Source organism: Camelina sativa, chromosome 5 (assembly GCF_000633955.1).
Source record: "Camelina sativa cultivar DH55 chromosome 5, Cs, whole genome shotgun sequence".
NCBI classification, from domain to species: domain Eukaryota; kingdom Viridiplantae; phylum Streptophyta; class Magnoliopsida; order Brassicales; family Brassicaceae; genus Camelina; species Camelina sativa.
The window spans coordinates 944,197-954,990 of record NC_025689.1 but is presented as its reverse complement, the minus strand read 5'-3'; the positions used below and the strand labels follow the sequence as shown (position 1 = coordinate 954,990).

The following is a 10,794-nucleotide window of genomic DNA, read 5'->3' as shown; positions in this document are numbered from 1 at the left end:
TAAGTAATGTAGTTCAGAAACATATCTTACTTATATGATGACTCTCTCTCACGTGTTTGTTCTGAAGAAACGAAGAGAAATTTCCAGAATTTTCAAAGTGGGGTTGATGCGAGAATGATCTGGAGAGCAGAAGAAGAAATACCTATTCCCTCCAAATGTTCTTCGTCTTTCTATAAATCAAGATATGTCTTTAGATTTTTCACTATCCATAGAAGAAAAAAACAAAGTACTGCAATCGGAAAAAAAAAATCAAAGAAGAAACCTCCAATTTTGGTTTGGGGGAGGCAGAGACTGAGTCATCATCAGAATTTGTGAATCTAATTGGTGGATCTTTTATCCGTTTTAATCTGTAAGGTTCGTCTCTTTCCCTTTTGATTCATATTTTAAGAACTGGTGCTATATATTATCCTGAAAGATTCGATTTAGTGTTAGTGAATTGGGGTAGATTTGAGAGATTTGGTGTTTGGTCCATGTTACGATTTGATTCCATCTGGAGCTGTTAGTTAGCCAATGGTATGCTTCTAACTAATTTCTCGGTTGGGTATTTGCTGCAGTTGTACCGGAATTGGTTTGCTGGACTTGATTGACAATGATGCCTGTGTACATGGACTCATCACACCCATGTCAAATGAGACCACAAGGATACTTTTATCAAGGGTTTGGGAATAGCTCTCAGCATATGTCAATGGATGCTCCACCACCTTGTTATGGAAGCTGCGTTCACGGCAACTTTCCTGCATACAACAACGCTTACTGGCCTCCTTGTTATCCCGCACAAGTACCGTATCATCAATGCTGCATGAACCATTCCGGGTTCCATCCTCATCACGGGGCTTACGCTCCTCCTTGTTACCTTCATCCACCATTTCCAGTTGGTTATCAACAAGCGTGGTATGATCCTGACAAGGATGTGCCTGGGAAGCCAGTTGGTTATCACTGTGGAAAATGTTCTCCCCAGAAGAATGGCAGTGGCGTTGTGATCGAAGAGCATGAGCCCGAGATTGATAAAGGAAACCAAGGAGAAGCCGCACTTCCAGTTCGCTCTACCAACTGCCCTTACCCAATTATATGGATTCCTCATGAGTATGCTAGGAATCAAGAGCATGGAAACTCTCTTGGGTCAGGGAATCATAACCAGCCTCCTGCTGAGGTTAAAGCTCCTGAGAATATGACGATACAGAAAAAATTCCCTAAGTCTTGGAATGGTTGTTTTCCATTTGACGAGAGCGCCATGAAGTCCTTGGTACCGAATCAAGACGGGAAAAAGGTGCGGCAGAATGGGAAAACCGTTGAACTCCCATTTGATATCAGCAAGTTGAGATCTTTATTGCAGGGTCAAGATATAAAGGAAGCGCAGATCCAGAAGAACAAAGAAGAGTCGGGACAGCTTCAGTATCCTACTTCTTGGATTCCATCTCGTGGGAAACTGGATGATGTCGATGCTTCTGAGAGTAGTAATGAAGACATGAAAAATATGCAGAATGGGAAAACTGTGAAGTGCCCATTTGATATGAGCAAGTTGAATTCCTTATTTCAGGGTCAAGATGTGAAGGAAGGGCAGACCCAGAAGAACAAGGAAGAACCTGGACAGCTTCCTTATCATAAATTTTGGATACCATCTTATGGGAAATGGGAAGATGTTGAAGCTTCTGAGAGTAAGGACAGTGGTAATAAAGGGGTTAACCCCTCTGATCACCATGGAAATGAAGGTCAGACAAACCAAAAAGAAGGCGGAGAAGGGAACTTTGAGAGCAATGTTCTCTCAGATGCGGAGGAGAAGAGTTCTGTAAGAAATATCCCAGTGCAGAACTATCTACAGGAACCAAGAAATATCCCCGTGAAACTATCAGAAAGCCATCTACCAAAACCAACAGAGCCGACCAAAACGATTGCGAAGAATGAGCCAGTTAAGAACACAGAAAAAAAGCAGTCGTTGTCGTCCCCAAAAGCATCCAGGTTGCCTCCGGTTTGTCTGCGCGTTGACCCGTTGCCGAAGAAAAGAAACGGTGGTTCCAAATCACTAAGTCCTCCTAAACAGAAGGAAGAATCTATAACGTCAGAGGAGACTAAGGACATATCCTCACTGCGCTCGAAGAAGGCTGAATCAATGACTGTTCCTGAAGCTTGTAATGTGAAATGTGAAGACGCAAACAAAGAATTGAAGATGCCTGAGGGAAGCGTACATGCAATAGGAACAGAAGAAGAAATAGTTGAGAGCAATCCTAATTTGCAAGAAAGATCAAACTGTGAGATTGTTAAACCTTGTCAAACTAAGGAGAATAAAGAACAGCCTCCAAAGAAGACCTTCACACAAGAAGAAGCTGCTAGAATTATCCAAACTAGGTACCGCGGATATGATGTGAGAAGATGGGAGCCAATTAAGAAATTGAAGGAGATAGCCACTATTCGCGAGCAGATGGGTGATGTTAAAAATCGTATTCAGGCGCTTGAAGTTTCTACTGATCAGCACATTGAAGAGAAGGAGATTGTAGTTCTAGGAGAAATGGTGATGAACCTTCTATTAAAAGTGGATGCTGTCCAGGTAATGCATGAAAGACTAATAATTTTCTTTTGGGTTAGGGATTATATTGGCAGGACGAAATAGTTCTCAAGAATGTACTGTTGTGTAAAATTGCTGCTGACGTTTTGTGATACTTATGTTTATCCTGCAGGGCTTGCATCCCAGTATAAGAGACTACAGAAAATCTTTGGCCCGAGAGCTCTCTGGCATTCAAGAGAAGCTTGACTCTGTGAAAAGTAGCAGCGACATTGTGAAGAAAGAGGTTGTAAACGAACAATTGTTAATTAACTCTCAGCCATGTGACTCTTCAATGAACTTGGAGCACTCCCAGCTCGCAGAGGAGAACAAAATGGTATCTGACTCGAATACAGAGAAGGTTCATGTTCTGTCTCCCGTTGATCATTCTATGAGCGTCTTGTATAGAACAGATGAGCAACCGAATGATGAAGCAGAAGAGGGATCTGGATTGTTTGAAACCTTGGCAACGGATCCTAAGCAAACTACTGAAACTGAGGCGGCTGCTTCCTCGACTCCCATCCCAGAGAAAATGGGAGAGGGTGATATAGTTCTACCGGTTAATCCATTGTTAGCTGATGGAAATCGAATGACACTTACCAATGTCGAGGAAAACAAACCCGTGGTGGAGAGTTTAGAAGAGCCACTAAAAGAATTGCCACAAGTGGTGGAAGAGACTCATGGAACAAGCTCTACACAGGACCCAGATATTGCTAGCGAAGCCTCTGAAGCCGAGGCCAAGGAATCAGAGAAAGAAGACAGAAAGGAAGATAATGATACGGTATTGCCTCCAGAGAAAGATGTCGAACTCTCAGAGCTACCTGTTGGAGTGATTGACGATGAAACGCAGCTTCTTTCACAAGATTCATCATCATATACACATGAAACGCAAGTGACTGCAGTGGAACCTGAAAGAGCGAGCCATGAGGAGAATGACGTTTACCACTTGCCGGATAACTCCAAAGGCATAGGCCAAGAGACTTCTGAGCCACAAGATGAAATACAACAGTCTCCTAAGACAGAAGTCATTGTGAGAGAAGAGTCTCCAGAGACAGGAGTTGTTGTGGGAGAAGAGTCTCAAGAAACGGAAGTCGTTGTAAAAGACCAGCCTCAGCCTCTAGAGACAGGGGTCGTTAAAGAACAGTCTCCGGAAACAGAAGCTGCCGAACATGAGCTATCAGAAGAAACCAAAAGGCTGATGGAGGAGAACAAGCGATTCAAGGAAACGATGGAGACGTTGGTTAAGGCAGGCAGAGAACAACTTGAAGTCATATCGAAATTAACCGGTCGGATCAAAAGCCTTGAGAAGAAACTGTCACGTAAAAAGAAGACACAGATTCGACGTCGTGCGACCAAACCAATGTCCGCAAGTTCGATCGATGCCGTACTGTAACAACAAGAAACCTTGATATGTCTCAATTTCTCATGTTGTATCCATCTCCATCCGAGAAAGAGAAAGTATAGGAAAGGTGAAAAATTGCCACACGAGAGTCGATCTCTATCTTCTACTGATATTTTTTTGTTTCTTAAGGCCCGTTATATTTTAGGCCTATACAGTAATGGGCCTATTACACATATCAGATGTTCATATTGTTAATTTATCTTTTATCTTTCGCCATTACTGTTAATTTATTTTCTTACGACGATACTACATGTCAAAATTTGAGATAGGTTCAAAAGATTAAGTGAGGTGCATCATCTACACTATACACTACACACATGATTGTGAATTATGAGTAATGAGAATGGGTTTTAAATTTTATACCAAAGTTGGACCACAAAGTAGAAATTTAATTTTTTTGCTTTTTCAAATATGTACAAGGAGGAAGACAATGAGTACGTGTGGTTCGTGCGGACATAGTCATCCTTTTCATGCCATAACTCACTCTTCGTTTTCTTCTTTCTCATCGTCACGTTAGGTTGTCTATTAGCCGCCAAATATTCATCTCTTGTGGTCCCGATTTCACGTCCAAACGCCATTTACACTTCTCTCCATAATCTCTCTCTTATGTATTCTTATGTGCTTTTTTCTCATTACAACAACTAATGTTCTTCCCAACATGTGCAGTGCAAGAGAAATATATATGAAGTAATGATCTAATCTCATTCTCACCTAATCTATGGTTGAATAAAAAGTGAGTGGTGTCAGTGTTGGTCATAATAAGCCTTGCAGTAGTTGTAGACTAGCATTGAATGGACCAGGAATCTTTCAAGCATGGTTGTTGCTGATACGAATGATTTATATTTAATTCCTTTAATTAACTCCTCATTTAACCTCATAATGACTCTATTAGCCTACTCTCAATCCCCAAATTTACTAGGATAAGTAAACTAATTCACCCACTTGCACATATCCATCAAGAGTTCCTAATGCTATTAGAAATTCATTTCATCTTTAACTAATCTAGGCTCTCTTTGGATATGTTCGAAATTTCTAATTAAAACGCATCAACACACACTTTTGCAATTATTCACTTATAGTATCTAATTGACCACTATCATTGCGGCCAACGCCCAACGGAACTTTTTTTACCGCAGTATACGAACTATTGAGATGCAAATAGACAAGTTGGAAAACATCAATCGGAGAAAAAGGAAACTTGTAAAAGGTGAAAAAGAGATGTTCACATATTTATATAGTAATTCACACGCATCCTCTGTCTCTCTGACTCTGAACTCTGAAGTGTATGAGATATATTTCCCCTTGCAGTAAATAAAAATCTATGGCTTTGTTGGGAAGAAGAAAAAGTCAGAGTGAACTCGTAATCTTTGTCGGGGCAGAGTGTGTGTAATAGTAGGCTTTGGATATTGTGTTACTATTATTTTACAATATCAAAAGAAAGAAAAAGTACATTATATATTTAGTATGAATTACAATCATGCTTAGTACTAAATCACGTTTTTGAGGTTTTGGGTATAAATGATAAAGAAAGATCGACAATTTTAAGGATAAAGCCATAGATAGAGTGTGATCTGAGAGAATATTTAAGGAAAAGAAGATAGAAAAAACAGAGAGAGACGACTCGAGGAGAGTCGACACACAACTGTCTGTAGACTCCTTTAGTCACACAAAAACAACAAAAAAAAACAGAGCCAATCTTCTACAGTTGAAAAGGGTCTGAGAGAAAGAGAAACAGAGCCAAAGTAAGAGAAACAGAGCCAAAGTAAGAGAAATGGAGAGAGAATGCGAAGAAGGAGAAATGGAGCCAAAGCTTAGACGAAGTTTTACGGGCTTTAGTAGAAGAGCTGGTCCTTCTACTCCTCCACCCACGTGGCGGCTCGAGTTTTCGCCGCCGCCACCGCGAGTCGGAGCTTCCTCCGCCGTGTTCGAGACGAAGGAGTTTTTGGCGAATCCAGAGGCTTCCGTCAGGAAACTGTGCGCCGATTTGTGGGAAACTGAACAATTCAGGCAAAGAATTGGGTTGCGACGGTGTCGACGACGGGATTCAGATGTGGAATCACCTTCCGGTAGACAGCTTCACGATCATCAGGTGAACAATTTGGGTTTATGTAGGGTTTTAGTCTGGTCTTCTTGTGTGTTTAGGTCGTAAAGTTATGATCTTTATGGTGCGTCTTGAGTATATCTAACTGCTAAGTTCTCATTCCTCTCAAAGTGTTGTTCTTTATGAGTAAAAATTTATCGAACTATGCCAAATCTCATGGTCGTTAAGTTGGTTTCCCTTGGATTGAAACGTTATGTGTGGAAGAAAGGAACCTTTTTTATATACTGAGTTTTGAATTTGCAGCCACCGAGCAGAGGTAGTCTGAGGAGGCAAATTGTAGCAACTGATGATCATAGACTGGTCCGTAGAAATGGCCATCTGTTGCAACCAACCTCTCCTGCAAGTTGCAGCAGCAGCAGTTCATTCGAGGTGACAAAAAATCAATGCTTTTGCTCTTTTGTTCACTCTAAATGTAATTGAGGAAATCACTTTTTTGCAATTTTCTTGTTTTTGAGCTGGATGTGTGTGTGTCTTGGCTTTAATGTGTTTGTAGGTTGTGGTGCCTAAACCAGCGTTTAGTCAGACTGGTTCTTCGGTGGTTAAGTCTGCGAGCTATGGTTTGGGTTCATCTACAAAGCTTCTCAAGGTGTTAAACCGGATATGGAGTCTCGAGGAACAGAATACTGCTAATATGTCTTTGGTTAGAGCTCTAAAGATGGAGTTGGATGAATGTAGAGCCGAGATTAAGGAGGTAAAACAACGAGAAAAGCTAAGCGATAGGTTAGGGAGGAAGAAAGAAGAAGAAGAGGTGAAAGATGTGTTTCGATCGATGAAGAAGGACTTAGATGATGAGAGAAAATTCAGAAAGCAGTCAGAGACTTTGCATCGGAAGCTAACACGAGAGCTTTGTGAAGCGAAGCATTGTTTATCAAATGCATTGAAAGATCTTGAGAAAGAGAGACAGGAACGTGTTCTTGTGGAAAATCTCTGCGATGAGTTTGCAAAAGCAGTTAAAGACTATGAAGATAAGGTGAGAAGGATTGGGAACAAGTCACCGGTGAGTGATAAAGTAATTGTGCAGATTGCAGAAGTGTGGAATGATCAGAGATTACAAATGAAGCTGGAGGAAGATGATAAAGACGTTGAAACATATATGCGACCTAAGGAGAAGAGTAGATCACATTCAAGTAAAGGAAGTGGTTTCTTGAGAGCAAAACCAGATGATTCGGTTTCAATGCATCAAAGGGTTTGCTTGAAGGAACTCGAAGAAGGACTAGAAAAGCGAACAAGAAGAGATAACAAATTGCAGCTTAAGAAGAGTTCAAGCCGACTTCTTAATCTGTCTATGTCTTCGGAAGGAGATAAGATTCATCCAGAGAGTAGTCCAAGTAACGTTGATGATCATGAGAGTCGTCGAGAAAAGTCTAGAACTTTCTCGAAGATTCTTCAGAGGAATGTGAATGCAGCGATGAGAGAAGATAATCATCGTACTCTCAAGGATAAGCTGATGGAAGCTCGTGTAGAGAGTCGACGTTTACGTTCTTCTTTGAAACCAGAGTTGAGTCATCCGAGTGATCCGGTTCAAGCATGAGCCAATTAGATAGTCCATGTCTCATGTTGGAGTAATTAATTTAGTTGCGGTCAATGTTTGTTAATTGTTTACATTTATCTTTATATTACTCTACTCCTCTAGTTAACCGTTAACTATATAAATTTGTATATTTTTTACATGATAGTATGGCATTAGATCATGCAGTAAAATCTAAATAAATACTGTAAGTAATCTATTAAATATTACTACTAGATAGCAACGAACACAATGCCGGTCAACTATTTTTGTCATTTGTAATTGGAAATATAAATCTAACGTAAATAGACAAAACCAATTAGTTCAAAGTTATTTTTAGTCATCTGAAAGATGAAGAGAAGTCAAACATATGTCGGTAATAGCCTTTTGAGTTTTGACCAAACTCTTTCTGCCTTTATGAGATTATCTTCAATTTGTGTGATTCAAAACCTTCATCTACAAAAATGTACCGGTTACTTATAATTACGAGAATTGCAACTAATGATTTATTTTATTTGCTAGTTATATTATCAAATAACGTTACACACTAACCGTATACTCAAAACGGCGGCTAATTAAGTGTTTAGACTTACATTTTTTTTATTTCTTTCTCTTATGTATGTAATCAAATTTCCTGATATTCTACTTGATCCTCAAACTAACATATACATTGACATATAAATTAATGTTGCTAAAACTACAATTTGTATTATATTTTTAGGGGTACAACACAATGTAAATAATTAAAGAATATATGAACATTCAAATTATTTTTCGTATTTACATTGATTTGTTATGCAAAATCCATGATTTTACAAATATGTGAATCTTTTTTTTTGTCAAAGAAATTTGTGAAATCTATTTTAGTATTTCTCTGACTTTATCATTTTGATTAAAATTGACTGTTTGCTAAGTGTTAAACTAATATTGTAAGTTAGTAATATTAGTGTTAAATATGTATATTGATGTTATTTATGACTTAAATCAGTTTGAAGTTTGAACTAATAGCTGACAATATTAGCATTCAATATGTCATATCATGTTTAAAATGACTCTCACTTATCTCATCATTTAACATCGCGACAAATAAGTTTGGCATCCAAAATACATATTTGGTGCATACTAATGCTCCCTTGAACAGACTGAATTTAAAAAGCATTCGCATTTGCCTCATGCGGTTGATGATGTGAGTTTTTGTTCCATCAATTGATGATTTTCCGATTATTAATCTTTTATTTATTAATTGTTGATTTTTTAAAAAAATTCAGTTGTTCAGGATTATTTCTCCGATACAGTGGCTTGCTGATTTGTTGAATTTTCCACTGATTTGGAAATCGTGGATGAAGAAGAGGCCCAGCTGATTCTCACACCTCTGCAGATTAAGAAGGGTTTGGTTGCATCAGTCTTGGTTTGGAGGCAACTTCCACGCCGTCCTTAGACCTTTTTTCTTTCTATGCTTAGAACTTTTTTGTCGGATTTGATTTGATTGTTTTTGAATTTTAATAACTTATTCCACTCTCTAAAAGAGAATCTAGTCAACAAGATTATGTTCAATCTCTAAGTAATGACAATAGGATTTGCTGTCATTTTTTTTTCTATACTTTTCCATTTTTTTATAAACACTTTCAATAATTTTCCAAAGGATCATAGACTAGTGTTTATGCTTTTTCATCTATAAAACCACTTTGTACAATATATTTCCTTCACATTATCATCACTAACCATCACCATACATATTATTTGTATGAACTCTTTCGATATTTTTTTGGTTCGTTATATACTAAAATTAAAGATGTCAAAACTCTTTTTGGAACTATCGAAGCGGTATAAATGCTGTTTAGTAGTATGAGAAGATCATCTGAAGATGTCGTGGTCCATTTATCAAAATATGATATGAATGGTGTTTATTACTATACTCGTATCGATGGGATCAAAGAGGTATACAACAACGAGAAAAGCAAGGTGATAGGAAGAAAATGGAAGAAGAAGAGGTCAAAGATGTGTTTCTATGGATGAAGAAGGACTTAGATGATGAAAGAAAATTCAGAAAGCAGTCAGAGACTTTGCATAGGAAGCTAACACGAGAGCTTTGTGAAGCGAAGCATTGTTTATCAAATGCATTGAAAGATCTTGAGAAAGAGAGACAGGAACGTGTTCTTGTGGAAAATCTCTGCGATGAGTTTGCAAAAGCAGTTAAAGATTATGAAGATAAGGTGAGAAGGATTGGGAACAAGTCACCAGTGACTGATAAAGTAATTGTGCAGATTGCTGAAGTGTGGAATGACCAGAGATTACAAATGAAGCTAGAGGAAGATGATAAAGACGTTGAAACATATTTGCGACCTAATGAGAAGAGTAGATCACATTCAAGTAAAGGAAGTGGTTTCTTGAGAGCAAAACCAGATGATTCAGTTTCGATGCATCAAAGGGTTTGCTTAAAGGAACTAGAAGAAGGGCTAGAAAAGCGAACAAGAAGAGATAACAAATTGCAGCTTAAGAAGAGTTCAAGCCGACTTCTTAATCTGTCTATGTCTTCGGAAGGAGATAAGATTCATCCAGAGAGTAGTCCAAGTAACGTTGATGATCATGAGAGTCGTCGAGAAAAGTCTAGAACTTTCTCGAAGATTCTTCAGAGGAATGTGAATGCAGCGATGAGAGAAGATAATCATCGTACTCTCAAGGATAAGCTGATGGAAGCTCGTGTAGAGAGTCGACGTTTACGTTCTTCTTTGAAACCAGAGTTGAGTCCGAGTGATCCGGTTCAAGCATGAGCCAATTAGATAGTTCTCTCTCATGTTGGAGTAATTATTTAGTTGCGGTCAATGTTTGTTAGTAATTGTTTACATTGAGATCTTTATATCTCTCTCTACTCCCTCTAGTTAACCGTTAACTATAGTATAAATTTGTATATTTTTTCATGCTATAAAAATCTAAACAAATTAGGTAGCAACGAACACAATGCCGGTCAACTATTTTTGTCATTTGTAATTGGAAATATAAATCTAACGTAAATAGACAAAACCAAATTAGTTCAAAGTTGTTTTAGTCATCTAAAAAATGAAGAGAAGTCAAAGATATGTCGGTAATAGCCTTTTGAGTTTTGACCAAACTTTATCTACCTTTATGATGCCTTTATGAGATTCTCTTCAATTTGTGTGCTTCAAAACCTTCAACTACAAAAGTACTGTTCGGGTTATTTATTTATATGTAGTCCTAATGCAAAGAAACTGTGTATAACAATTACGACT

At 38.3% G+C, this 10,794-nt stretch overlaps 3 protein-coding genes across 4 annotated transcripts; all 3 read left to right on the top strand.

Moving 5' to 3' along the window:
* LOC104784692 (BAG family molecular chaperone regulator 6) lies at positions 50-4,140 on the top strand. 2 transcript variants are annotated; one of them, XM_010509747.2, is made up of 3 exons: positions 50-349; positions 555-2,542; positions 2,673-4,140. In XM_010509747.2, exons 2-3 carry the CDS (start codon positions 590-592, stop codon positions 3,927-3,929), a joined length of 3,210 nt encoding a protein of 1,069 aa, XP_010508049.1. In that variant the 5' UTR covers positions 50-349; positions 555-589; the 3' UTR covers positions 3,930-4,140. The 2 variants fall into 2 exon arrangements, with proteins under 2 accessions (XP_010508049.1, XP_010508050.1); XM_010509748.2 differs by having other exon boundaries at positions 50-354.
* LOC104784691 (uncharacterized protein At5g41620-like) lies at positions 5,497-7,696 on the top strand. Its single transcript, XM_010509746.2, has 3 exons — positions 5,497-6,027; positions 6,283-6,408; positions 6,533-7,696. Exons 1-3 carry the CDS (start codon positions 5,710-5,712, stop codon positions 7,568-7,570), a joined length of 1,482 nt encoding a protein of 493 aa, XP_010508048.1. The 5' UTR covers positions 5,497-5,709; the 3' UTR covers positions 7,571-7,696.
* LOC104788743 (uncharacterized protein At5g41620-like) lies at positions 9,339-10,431 on the top strand. Its single transcript, XM_010514525.1, has 2 exons — positions 9,339-9,370; positions 9,483-10,431. Exons 1-2 carry the CDS (start codon positions 9,339-9,341, stop codon positions 10,315-10,317), a joined length of 867 nt encoding a protein of 288 aa, XP_010512827.1. The 3' UTR covers positions 10,318-10,431.

What these genes read in the sequence shown, in the direction of transcription:
- LOC104784691 (XM_010509746.2), top strand. Translation starts at nt 5,710, where the DNA reads ATGGAGAGAGAATGCGAAGAAGGAGAAATGGAGCCAAAGCTTAGACGA. An exon ending in GACAGCTTCACGATCATCAG is followed by an intron (nt 6,028 to 6,282) that starts GTGAACAATTTG and finishes TTGAATTTGCAG; the next exon opens with CCACCGAGCAGAGGTAGTCT. An exon ending in GCAGCAGCAGTTCATTCGAG is followed by an intron (nt 6,409 to 6,532) that starts GTGACAAAAAAT and finishes ATGTGTTTGTAG; the next exon opens with GTTGTGGTGCCTAAACCAGC.
- LOC104788743 (XM_010514525.1), top strand. Translation starts at nt 9,339, where the DNA reads ATGTCAAAACTCTTTTTGGAACTATCGAAGCG. An exon ending in TTTTTGGAACTATCGAAGCG is followed by an intron (nt 9,371 to 9,482) that starts GTATAAATGCTG and finishes ATGGGATCAAAG; the next exon opens with AGGTATACAACAACGAGAAA.
- LOC104784692 (XM_010509747.2), top strand. Translation starts at nt 590, where the DNA reads ATGATGCCTGTGTACATGGACTCATCACACCCATGTCAAATGAGACCA. An exon ending in TAAAAGTGGATGCTGTCCAG is followed by an intron (nt 2,543 to 2,672) that starts GTAATGCATGAA and finishes TTTATCCTGCAG; the next exon opens with GGCTTGCATCCCAGTATAAG.